Source organism: Myotis daubentonii, chromosome 15, assembly GCF_963259705.1.
Source record: "Myotis daubentonii chromosome 15, mMyoDau2.1, whole genome shotgun sequence".
Lineage (NCBI taxonomy): Eukaryota > Metazoa > Chordata > Mammalia > Chiroptera > Vespertilionidae > Myotis > Myotis daubentonii.
In genome coordinates, this window is record NC_081854.1 from 44869431 (window position 1) to 44882481 (window position 13051).

Genomic DNA, 13051 nt, shown 5'->3' on the forward strand with positions numbered 1-13051 from the left:
AGAAAAACCAAAGCAAATTAATAAGGGCCTATGCAAAATATTGCTATTCATATAGCATTTCATAGTTTTCAAAGTCCTTTAACATTATTTCAGTTGTTCTTCCTCAAAACTCTTAAGTTAAGCAAGACAGATAATGTCTCTGACAAAGAAAAGGAATGCTTACACAAATTTCTACAAGGTCTCAAGGTCAAACTAGAACTGAAATTCTTTTTTTTTTAAATACCTAACACAGTATTTCCAGAAAGTTCAGAAGCAAAGACCAACCATATCAAGAAATAAAGCCAACTCTTAAGGCTCTATTACAGTGGTTCTCAACCTTCCTAATGCCACAACCCTTTAATACAGTTCCTCATGTTGTGGTGACCCCCAACCATAAAATTATTTTCGTTGCTACTTCATAACTGTAATTTTGCTACTGTGATGAATCGTAATGTAAATATCTGATATGCGGGATGTATTTTCATTGTTACAAATTTAACATAATTAAAGCATAGTGATTAATCACAAAAACAATATGTAATTATATATGTGTTTTCCGATGGTCTTAGGCGACCCCTGTGAAAGGGTCGTTCGACCCGCCAAAGGGGTGGCAACCCAAAGGTTGAGAACCGCTGCTCTATTATTACTGTTTTTTCTGCTGCTCATTTCTTCTCAAACTTAAGCTCTGAAATATACCAGCAGAAATAGGTTAAAATGATTACTATGCTTCCATAAAATTGCTACCAAAAAAAATCAGAGCTCTGCCCAGCTGGCGTGGCTCAATGGTTGAACGTTGACCTATGAACCAGGAGATCATGGTTTGATTCCCAGTCAGTGCGGGGCATGCAGGAGGCATTTGATGCTTCTCTCTCTCTCTTCCTCTCCCTTCCTCTCTGAAATCAATAAAAATGTTTTAAAAAATAAAAATAAATCAGAGCCCCATGGCATCCTCCATTTCTAAAGTAATTCTCCTTCGGTTATGGCTTACCCTTGCCCTATTTTTTATTTCTGAGTACCATCATCAGTCAAGACAGAGATGGTTCAACCAGTGATGTGCTTCAGTTAAATCTTAAAGACATCCATCAAGCTAGGCAATGATTTGCTAATTTTGAGTGTTAAAATATTCTTCCAAAGGGTCATCATCATATTCTTCACTGGTTTTTACTGTGGCTTATAGAATTTCTCACATTACTTTATAGAAGCTAAAGAATCCTATTTAAAGTACTAATTATAAATTTTATGTAAGAAAGTCAGGATAAGCTAAAAATTCTAGGATAAAATTGTCAGGTTTCAAATTCCAGCTTTCTCCACTAGCTATATTACCTTGGGAAGTAAATCTCCTGTTTGCTCATTTATGAAGTAGGGATATCAATACTATCTCACAATATTTTTCTGAAAATAAAACGTGAAAAACATCTATAAAATGCTGATACTCATACCTGCTCAAAAATGTTTTCAATTATAACAACACTGATTTATTACTCTTTCTTCTCTTTAACTACTAACACTGCTTCTTTTAAAATGTCCTACAAAGGTTGCTTTAAGCAGATTTTTTAAACTAAAGGTAAATCTATAAAGATAAGAATAATCAATAACTTAGCTCACCATTAGAAACTTTTCTGTTCTTTCCTTACCTTCAAAACCGAGTACCAAATGTACTAAAAGACTAACCGTAACGTTTCTGAATGAAAAAGACACAATGCTGGTTCGTGGCTGGCCAGCAGTAATAATCATCACCGATGTATCAAGTAAATACAGTATTCCTCCCTTATCCAAGAGGGATTATGTTCCAAGACCCCTAAGTGGATGCCTGAGACCTGAGATAATAACAAACCCTATCCATTACTATGTTTTTTTCCTATACATGCTTACTTATGAGAAAGTTTAATTTATAAGTTAGGGACAATAAGAGATCAACCACAATAACTAAAATAAAATAGAATGATTATAACAATATATTATAATAAAAGTTATGTGGACATGATCTCTTTCAAAATATATTAAGTAAAGAATTTATATATTGTATATAAATTATCATATATAATTTCCCATTTAATATTTTCAGACTGTGGCTGACTACAGGTAACTAAACCCAGAAAGCGAAACCATGGACAAGGTGGGACTACTGTATTAAAAATAGAAGCAAGAAAGTGAAATAAGTCAGTCAGAGAAAGACAAGTATCACATGATCTCACTCATATGTGGAATCTAAGTAAGAAAATAAACTGATGAACGGAGTAGATCTAGAGATATGGAAGAATAGAATAGAGTGTGAAATCTTGGAGGTTAGGCGGGGGAGGGTGGGTGGGTGGGAGGTAATCAACCAAGGACCTTGTATACATATATGTATGGCCCATGGACACAGACAATGGGGCGGTGAGGGTCTGGGGCGGGCTGGAGGAGGTCAATGGGGGGAAAAAGGGGGCACATGTAATACTTTCAACAATAAAAAATTATTTTAAAAAAAAGAAGAGAAAAAAGTCTATTTTTCAATAGTTATTATAAATAAAAGTACCTGAAAATCACATTTTCAGTTCAAATAATCAAAAATATAGATCCTTTAACACAACATCAGGTTTTATTTATATTTGGAAGCAGAAATCATTATCTGTAGTCAATCCATAAAGAAAATGTCTACCTTTTCATTCAAGTATAGGTTTATAATTAGTGTATTATACCCTTGTTATACCTTTTATTATACCTTTTATAACCTTGATTTTTATTAAAACAGCAAATAAAAGAGACATGAATCTCCTTTATGTAACCTGAAATAAAATCTTAACAACAAGGCAATAAGTTTAATAGGCAACATTTCTATTGGAGTATGCCTTTGATCTGAGTGCTAATGCAAACAAGACTATCCTCTGTCACTACATTAATCGGGCCCAACTGATCTATCAATTTGATCTTTTCCTTTTTCTAACTACCTGTTAATTCTTAATAGAAAACAACCTGATGAGTTAACTTTTTCTAATAAAAGTGGCATTTATACAAGGTGGGGCAAATAAACAATTTATTATTGTATTATTATTTATTAGTCATTGTATTATTCTCCATATGAACAATTATAAACCTACTTTTGCCCCACCCTGTATATTATATTGCTTATAATAAAAAAGGTTTTTCTGTACTACCGTTTTCAAGGTTTAGGGGACTCCTGGAATAATGACAGTATAGTCAAGAATCAATTAAGAGCAGGCCAAGAACCATCTGATTAAACATGAATTTCTATCCTCTTAATGTAATAAAAAATAGAATTCTAGGATAGAAGAGAAATCATGAAAGCAGAGTTTACTAGTAGAAAGAAGTACAAAAACAAATAGTAGGAAATCAGAGACAGATCCTAGAAGCAAGAAGTTGTGAAAGTCCTGGCCGGTGTGGCTCAGTTGGTTGAGCACCTCTGCACAGAGAGGTCACTGATTCAATTCCCAGTCAGGGCACAGGCCCAGCTTGTAGGCTCAGTACCCAGTAGGGGGCATGCAAAAGGCAGCCACATCAGTGTTCATCTCTCTCCCTCTTCCTTCCTTTCTCCAAAAATTAATATAATCATATTTTAAAAAGAAAAAAAAAAGCCCAGTTCTGCAGCCATATATCCAAAATTCTGCATGTTCGGATGAACTAGGTATGATTTTTGTCACATGTTTGAATTTCATTTTCATAACTATTTCGATAATGATACTTTTAGTTTATTAGGTATATATCAATAGATTAATAGATACTAAACAAGAAAAGAATCCAACAGATTATTTTTAATGTTAAATATTTTTTTTAATACTTTCCAATAAGATATCATCATACATTCACATGTAAAAAAGTTATTGGCCTAACTACCTTACTAACACAGACCCAAGGAAAAGAAATAAATCAGGCCTAATGGCAATTCAGAAATATTCCATAAAGTCAGTAAGACACTGCTACTATTGCGGGCTCGGTCCAACGTGCAGGAGGCAGCCAATCAATGGTTCCCTCTCATCGTTAATGTTTTTATCTCTCTCTTCCTCTCCCGTCTTCTCTGAAAATATATTTTTTTAAAAATGTTTAAAAAAAACAAGTATTTCCATTTGTGAACTATAAAGCATAATTATGCATTATACTATATCAAAGAGGTAATGGGTAGTAAAAAAAATTTTTTAAAGTAGTTTATTTTCCCCTAAGTTACTGTAATATTTCATATTTTCTTTTTAAATTTTCCAATCTTAAATGTATAATTCATACTAGGATGTATCATATTGGTGTTTAGTTCTTATTTAACCAGTTAAGATCCATCATATAATCAAATTCATGCTATTAAAAACATCTTTAATTTTTAACCCATTTTTATTACTTGATTTTTCCAATTTGCTTATTTTTCTTGTTTTATCTGATTTTCTACCATGGTATCTTACATCTCTATATTTCTAGAATGACCTCTTACTTAATCTTATTTGTATACTTCCACTTAGTTTAATTTTTATCTTTTTTTATATGACAAACAATACATGCCATAATAAATATTTTTCAATACAGAAGGTGTAAGAAATGGTACCTTCTTCTCTGTAGTTGAACTTTTTGTCTAGGCACTCCAAAGAAGAATCCTAGCCTTCAAATCTGAACACCATAACTGTAAATCATCTTTTTTAAAAAATATGTACAAACTATCTTCTTTAAAGGTAGGGAAAATGCAAAAATAGAATAGGTATTTCTATCTCTCTATTCCTCTCCCTTCCTCTCTCCCTAAAAATCAATAAAAAACATATTTTAAAAAATAGCTAGACTTTCCCTTTCCCACTATCAGGCAATCACCAAATTAAATTGAAAAAGCAGAAGCATGATTATGCATGGTGACCTAGTTAACTAGACATTGTGGTGATCATTTCCCAACATATACAAATATCTAATCATTACATTGTACATCTTAAACCAATTCAATGTTATATATCAAACCATAACTCAATTAAAAAAATATTAATTTCCTATCTTTAAGGGAAAAAAGGTAGTAGCAAGAAAGATCAGCATTGCCCTGGCTGGTTTGGCTCAGTGGATAGAGTGTACGCCTGCAAACTGAAGGGTCCCAGGTTCGATTTTCATACTAATATTTATCTATGGGCTCCTTATAAGTATAATCAATAATTTGAGAACCTTTTATATGCAATAAGCATTTTCGTACACATTAGCTCACTAAATTTAAGTGATTATGTACATTTTTATGGATAGACTATTAAAGTTTTTAGAGGTAAAATTACTTGCCAAGGTCACAGAGCTAATCAATAGTCAAATCTGGTATTCAAATTTAAGCTCAATTACAAAACTCACATTTTTCTCCATTATACCAGACTACCATTTAGAAAGCAAACACCTACACTTAAGTCAAACTTAAATATTTAGGGCCTTTTTTACCCTACCCCCAAAGGGCACGGGTTACATATATATTGTATAATGGCAGCTTGGCTTTAGGTAAAGAGCACCAACTAAAATACAAAAAGCATGGTTTCTGCTACTGTATGACTCTCCTCCCCCCCCCCCCCCCTCCCCACCAAGTCTCTTAATTTCAGCCTTAGGTTACTCATCTTTACAATGGGGAAATGAATATCCTTGCAGTCCAATTCTAGGATTATAAGAGTCAAAGGTAATATATGTGAAATCACTTCAAAAACTACAAACACAACACAACTAGAACCTTTTTTGTCTTAAATTGCTAAAAACAACACCAAATAAAGTTTTCTGAAGTAATCGGTCAGTTGTTTTAATTATTCTACATAGTATATTAGTGTTTCCAGAATGTTCTAAAACCCTTTCTTCTAAGCATAGTTTAATCATCATCTCTATTACTTGGCTTTCCTCATCTTTAAAAATAATGCAATAGTAATGACATCAATGCTTTTGTAATAAATAATTAATATATCATTTTGAAATACTTAGCATATAAAAGTTGTGAATTTTCAAACTAAATATGTGTTTGGTGTCACTCTTAGTTATATTCATGATCTTGTTTGAGCTTTTTCATATTCAGTTTGTTTGTAAAAAGCTATTTATTAATATCTGGAATTCTAAGGTAGATCACCCAACACATAATTTTTAATGATTTTGGGAGGGATAAAAAGGAGTTCGAGGCTTCTCAAAGCAGATACAACAGCTAACAATCACATCAAACACAGAAACAAAATCCACTGAAACATTCAGCTGCTCTAAAAGAAGGATCAGGCTCTTTAAGAGAAAACTACATTGTATGAGTTTGCAAAGTTTCACGCTTTCTCGTTTAAACTCCATTTCAGAGAAAGCCTTTGCATACTCACACAATATGCTTTAAAAAGGCATTCTGCTGACCTTCCAATAGTCCAGCTCTATGAAAATTCTGGGATGGGTGTAACTTCAGAGAATCTGAAAAACACAAAAAGCATTAAGTACTTTTTATGCTGAATGATTAAAAAAAAAAAAAGCCAAGGATAGCATACATCTCTTATATAACTGCCATGTACTTTTAAGAGCTGAAGCCCGTATTTGTGAACTTATTGCCTATGAAAGAAGGCTGAATTGTCTCTACAATGGTCTCTATGCTAAACTCAGATTTTCATAAAACATGTTTCATAGGAAATTATCTGATGATTACTGCACAAATGGTGTTAATGTCTTGACTGTATTTAGTACCCAATTGTACCACATGTGCCCTCCTCTAAGCATCATCATCTCTTGATAACACCTTCTGACACTCAGCTACACTTTTCAAACTACTTCAGGTAACACTGCCCACAAAACATCTTGCAGGATGGTAACTGCCAACTCAAGTCATCGCAGCAACAGACAATGGTTCCAGTTACTAAGTAGGACTCTGTGTACAAAGTCAATCGTCAGTCTCTCAAGTCCAGTGCCTTCCGGGGCACCCCACCTCACTCCGCTTCACTTAAACAAGGTAAACACCCCAATGCGCAGCTCAGGCCCCCCTCCCTGCAAGGGGTGAAACCAGCAGATGGATACACCAGACCAAGACTGAAGTGGGAGAAACACGGGATTTCTCAGGAAGGGGGTTCATAACAGCACGCAATTTTTTTTTTTTTAAATATGGTGAAATCCATCGTGAACCTCCCAGTTATGTCTTTTGCCCCCTCCCAGTGGTTTCAAAGGGGGTGAAGAGAGCAGGGGGAGCATTTTGGTTTGATGCCTCCTGTGCAGGGAACCTGTTCTAACACATTCTTGCGGTGCCCAGTGTAGGAATTTAACCCCAGCCGAGATCAGCTACAGTATGAATAGCTTTCAGCGGTTCTCAACCTTCCTAATGCCGCGACCCTTTAGCACAGCTCCTCATGTGGTGGTGACCCCCAACCATAAGACTATTTTCGTTGCTACTTCGTAACTGTAACGTTGCTACTGTTACGAATCGCCATGTAAATATCTGATATGCAGGATGTATCTTCAGGGGTCGCGACCCACAGGTTGAGAACCGCTGTCTGTGAACCCCCCCCTTTCAGGCTTTAGCCAGAAGAGTTTTTTAAATGGAAATGTCAGTCCAATGGCCCCCCTTCCGGCCCCGCACCGAGCCCTTGAACGGCAACGAAATAGAAAATTCTCAAAGGACAGCAGCGCCTATGCCTGAGCCGTGGCACCTCTGGGGCAGGAGGGAGAGGAATCAAACTAACAGAGAGAAAGAGAGAGGGAACCCCTATTTGTGCAAAAGGAGGGGGGAAGTCAGTCATGAGAAGGCCACAGAGGCAGGGAGCGAGAGAGGAGACCGACAAGCCGGGCCCCTTCCAGCGAGATGACGAGGGAAGGCAGGGCGCCTGGTCGAGGGGGGCCGTCCCAGCGAGGGGAGGGAGCGGACTAGGCCGGAGGGAGAGGGGGCCGGACGGCGAGGCCCAAACAACCTGGAGGGGGAGGAAAATGGTGCCCCCGCCCGGGCCGGCCCCAGGCCCCGCCGCCTGCCTGGGGGCAACTTTGCTGGGGAGGATGGTGCCGGGAGGGGAGCCGCGGCCCCACGCATCGCGGCGGCCCCAGCGCGGGGCCCAGGCCGGGGTGAGCCCCGACCGGGGGGCTGGGGGGGAAAGAGGCCGTTGCTGGCCGCTCGAGGAGCGGGGCCGGGCCGGGCGGACAGCGGGGGGCGGACGCTCGGAGCGACCGGTGCAGCGGAGACCGGGGGGCCGACGGCTTCGGGGCCCGGAGCGGCCGGCGGCTCCGCGGGGGAGGGGCCGCCACTCCTCCCCGCCGCTTCCAACGTCTCCCACCCGCTCGGACGCTGCCCGCCCCCCCTTTCCCCAGGTCAGGCCACCTCGGCCGGGCTCGGCCGGCGGTCCCCGCTGCGGACGGGGACCCTCGGGTCTCCCGGGGCCGCCTCCCCGCCCCCACGCCCCGCTCACCTCGCGAGTACAGGGACTTGGGCGATTCCAGGTCTAGGTCCGCGCTGAGCAAGGAGATGAAGTCCGAGGGCATCGCAGCTCGACCCAGCCCGGCCCGAGGGCAGCGGGAGGGGGGGGAGCGGCGGTGGCGGCGGCACCTCCTCTCCGGGACCGCGGGCACCGAACCGGGGGCGGCGAGGCGAGGGCAGCCGCCGCCGCTGCCTCCTCCTCGAGGGCAGTGACTTCAAGCGGGCCGAGGAGCGAGGAAACTGCGTCAGGGCGGACGGGAAACTCCGCAGGGACTCAATCCCGGAGCGCCAGGAGAGGGGTTCAGGGCGGGGAGAGGGAGGGAGCGGAGCCAACGGGTCCGTGTGGTGCTGCTCTTCAGAGAAAACTGACGGTCGCCTCCGCCGCCGCCGCCGCCGCCGCCGCCGCTGACAGGAATCTGAGCTCCGCCCCCCGCGGGGCACTGCGCAGGCGCGGAGGGGGGCGCGCCGAAGAGGGGAAGAGCCGCGGCGGCCCAGCGGAGGGTGGGGAGGCGCGCCGTGGAACAGCATCAACAAGGGCTTTGCTTCCTGCCGCTGCTGCCCGGGCTGCTGTTCCCCAGCCCGGAATAGGTCCCGCCGGCTGGGAGGGAGGGAGGGAGGGAGGGAGGGAGGGAGGGAGGGCGGCTGGGAGGTGTCCGCGCCTGGTGGCGGCGAGCCTGAGGCAGCCGGTGCAACACCGAGCTGAGCGCTGGAGACAGACCCAGGCAGTCCGAGGTGCCTGCGGCCGGAGGGAAAGGACTCCAGAGCTGGCGTGGCCGGGGCGGTGGCTCGGGGTCCCGCAAGGGAATGGAGTTTCGTCGCTTGGACAGTCACCAGACCTTTGGGTTCATAGCATTGTCTAAATGAATTGGCCAAAGGACTGTCCAACTCGTTTCTTAATTAGGAAATGGCAGACCACATTCTAAAAACCTCAGGTTATTGGTTGCTTTTCATTAAAGTACCTTTGCACCATCCCTTGCCTTTCCCATACCCCATCCAGCCCAACGTCCTTAGAGGCTGGACATTAAAACACGCTCACAATCACAACAACAACAAAGATACTTCTGATTGTGCTGGGGCGACCTGGTTTGTTCTGAGTGGGAGATAGAAGACCATTAAAAAATGGGATCATGTGAATCCACCTGGCTGTTTTAGAGGGGGAAAAAAGGGGTGGGGGTTACCTAAACACCACTCTTCCAAGCCGTTTTTTCATCTTTTACCGTTGGACTAGGCAAGGATGGGGAAGAGCACATTTAATTGAGTTTTTGCTATTCTGTTCATAGGGCCAAAAGTTTCCATTGCAAAAACTGAAAATCCTCACCTACACCGCAGACCGTTTCCTGAGTCTAATAGACTTCTGAGAAATTTCTAATCAAGCTATTAAGACACCAATTGGAGTGCAGGGTATGCATGTTGGGAAATGATTTTAATCTGGTGTAGAATATTGATGCCAGAAGCCACCTGGGCAAAGTTTTTTTATTTTAATATTTTATCTACAAAGATAGTTACAAATCATTTTTTAAAAGTCAAGATATATATCTATATATATATCTGAGAGAGAGAGAGAGAGAGAGAGAGAGAGAGAGAGAGAGAGAGAGAAAGAGAGAGAGAGAGAGAGAGAGAGAGAGAGAGAGAGAGAGAGAGAGAGAGAGAGACTTTTTCCCAGGAATTAAGGCAATTCATCTGGACTTGGAGTGCTGGGGATGGGGGACAAACTTTCAGCAAAGAAGACCCCAATGCAGGCGTTTCTGGGGTGAGGCCCTTTGCAAAGCTTTACCTGCAGACCTAGTATTGAAACCTGTGTCATCACAGTCTACCTGTCTTTCTATCTGAACATCTGATTCAGGTTGCCCAATTATCGTCACTGCATCCTGCGTAGTAATTAATCAACCCTATCAACATTTTCTTCCTCTCAGAGGTAAGAAAGCTTTTCAGAGCCACCCCAAGATGGCAAAACAGAACAGAAAGCTACCTTCAAATATCCATCCCACAGTAAGCTATTGTAATAAGTTTCAAGGAAAGTCCCTTCATACCTGATCAGCGACCCACTCATTTGAGAGAGGAAAGCTTAAACCCCACATTGACCAACAGGCCAAGGCCTAGCCCAAGGCTTTTGAATCCAAGTAGGAGTAAACCTATCAGAAACCTACCCCCTCCATTAGCCAACACACAATGCCAGAAGAGGAAATTGCAAGGCAGAACCCCAATACTAAAAAAAGTTGGATGAATCACTCTGAGCAAATTCCTTTTCCCCAGACCTATGTAATCATTCAGCAAATTTAGGGTACAGGAAATCCCCAGATACTGTCCTGACCCTAATTAAGAAGTCATGAATTGGTAAGGCCTCTTCCTCTTTTTGTTTCCTAGTACAAATGCTTTATTGTATATGTTAATCAGATTTCCCCTAATTAGTTAAGAGCAAAGTAAAGAGGGATCTCCTAAAGTATGACTTGACCTGGACTGGGAATTCTCTTAGACTGGGATTCTTTGGGCTCAGGCCCCACCCCATCAGGCCCTGCAACAAGCAGTGATTGAAATGAGTGTTTGAAAATTCAGTGATTCCCTCCCTCCCCATGTCCTTTTACAGAGACACATTTCCCCCCCCTTTTTTTTCCCCATTGACCTTCCCCTGGCCTCCCCTATCCCCTGGCACATGCCCTTACCCACACCCCCCTCCACCCCACGCCCCAGTGTCTTGTGTCCATTGGTTATGCTAACATGCATGCATACAAGTCCTTCAGTTGATCTCTTACCACCCCCACCCCAACACTCCTCAGCCTTCCCGCTGTAATTTGACAGTCTGTTCGATGCTTCTCTGCCTTACAGAGACACATTTAAAAAAAAAAAAAAAAAACTGCTTAGATGGATAGTTTTCATGGCCATGTATTATGATAGCATAAAGACCTAGATTTTCATTTTGTCCTTAAAATCTCAGTGACTAAAAACACAAATCAATCAGTAAACAGTGTTTGCTCAGCTCTGATTACAAAATATGATATGACTTACATGATATTGAGGGTTATCCAAAATAACTATCTGGCCAAGCCGGTGTGGCTTGGTGGTTGATCACAGACCTATAACTCAGGAGGTCGAGGTTCGATTCCAGGTCAGGGCACATACCTGGGTTGTGGGCTCCATCCCCACTGGGGAGTGTGTGGGAGGCAGCCCATCAGTGATTCTCTCTCATCATTGATATTACTATCTCTCTCTCCCTCTCCCTTCCTCTCTGCAATCAATAAAAATATATTTTTTAAAAATAACTATCTGATCATTGTATCTTTAGTAAATTACATTCTATTCTACCCCTAGTTCCAACATTATTTCCTTCTGTGGTCATTAACATCTCAGTTGCTTCCCCTTTTATTTTATATTTGAAATAGTCTCATGTTGTATTTTAAAAACCACCCCGTCACCCAAACATATACCTTCATGAAACTTTCTCTGTGCACAATAAAAAGTAACACTTTAAGCCATAAAATTTGGAAATTTCCTCTCATTGGAAATTACAATAGGATTATGGAACAAAACGTAAAGCAAATTTAGTAGTCTGTAGAACTTCTTTATAATATTTCCCCATCATCATATCACATTCCTGAAGTTACTCGATTAAAATTTCACAATAACCCAGATTCAACTACAAGGTTGTGTAGATTACACAATAGATTGGGAGTTTTTATATTGGTGGTGTATTCTTTAACCCCTCCTGGACCTGTTCAGGCACTTAGTGAATTGTGTTGCTGGATCTACTCCAAATGAAAGGTTCAAATATCAACCACTGAAAAGGAATTAAATAAACTCAACAGAGGAATGTGTTGTCACAAGATCTACAGAATCTTTGTCATTATAATACAGTTAAGGCTATTAAAATAATTTTAGTCACACATATATTATAAAGAACCTGCTAAGCAAACACAAAATCTGAAAGGAAAATTTCCAAAAGATTTAAGTCATGGGCAAAAAAAAAAGTTTAGCCTGAAAATGATCTTTGCCCCACCTTGGGAGCATTCAATAAAAATGGAGAATTGATAGTGGTGGGAAATAGCAGCGACTAAATTTGTGCTGAAATTATAACCAAAGTCTTACTTGATTATGTGTCGATTTTTATCCTCAGAACATGTTCTAGCAACTATTTCTGAAGGAGAAATTAGTTTTGATGGTTTTGCCATCGGGTTTAGAACATTCTCATTCCTTATGTCTTTCAAAGTCCCTATATCTGATCATTAGTCGTCATCTTCACTTTGATGAAGTACCCCTGTACTTTATAACTTGTTCTGAGTCAGAGTTCTCATCTGACGTCTTTTAGAGATTAGTTCTGTCTCTCAAGATCTAGAATAATTGTAAGTCCCGAGCTAGGATACAATCAGCTTGAATCTGGAGGACTTAACAGTGAGAAATGAGGTAAATGCCAGAGAAACTCAAAGGGTGGATTAGAGAGGAGACATTTTAATGGGAAAATAGGAAACCCCGAACCCATTAAACCGAAAAAGGAAGGAAGATGTCTCTAGGTCATCCCAACAGTAGGCAGTTTATACTTACTCACGTTGGCCTTGATACCGCCCCCTTACGCTTGTAAGGTGCTCTTTCCACATCTAATCATAATATTTATTGAGTCTGGTAGCCCCGCCTCAGCTGTGATATTAGTTTGACCAAGAATATGAATGAGAGCCTAGGCCATTGTTGCTCAACGGTTAGAGCGTCGGCCCTTGCACCAAAGGGTTGAAGGGTTGTGGGTTTGATTTCTGG

At 41.3% G+C, this 13051-nt stretch overlaps 1 protein-coding gene across 4 annotated transcripts in view; it reads right to left on the reverse strand.

Annotated features, from left to right (window-relative positions):
• NFAT5 (nuclear factor of activated T cells 5) overlaps nucleotides 1-8733 on the reverse strand; it is a 117237-nt gene extending 108504 nt beyond the window's left edge. For 2 of the 4 annotated variants that reach the window (XM_059667597.1, XM_059667596.1), the window contains exons 1-2: nucleotides 8304-8733; nucleotides 6283-6336 (exon numbers count right to left, since the gene is read on the reverse strand). In XM_059667597.1, the coding sequence (XP_059523580.1) occupies nucleotides 6283-6336; nucleotides 8304-8376 (127 nt within the window). In that variant the 5' untranslated portion in view covers nucleotides 8377-8733. The remainder of the gene's footprint in view (nucleotides 1-6282; nucleotides 6337-8303) is intronic. The other 2 variants (XM_059667599.1, XM_059667598.1) reach the window with 1 other exon arrangement.
• Nucleotides 8734-13051: the final 4318 nt, after the last annotated feature.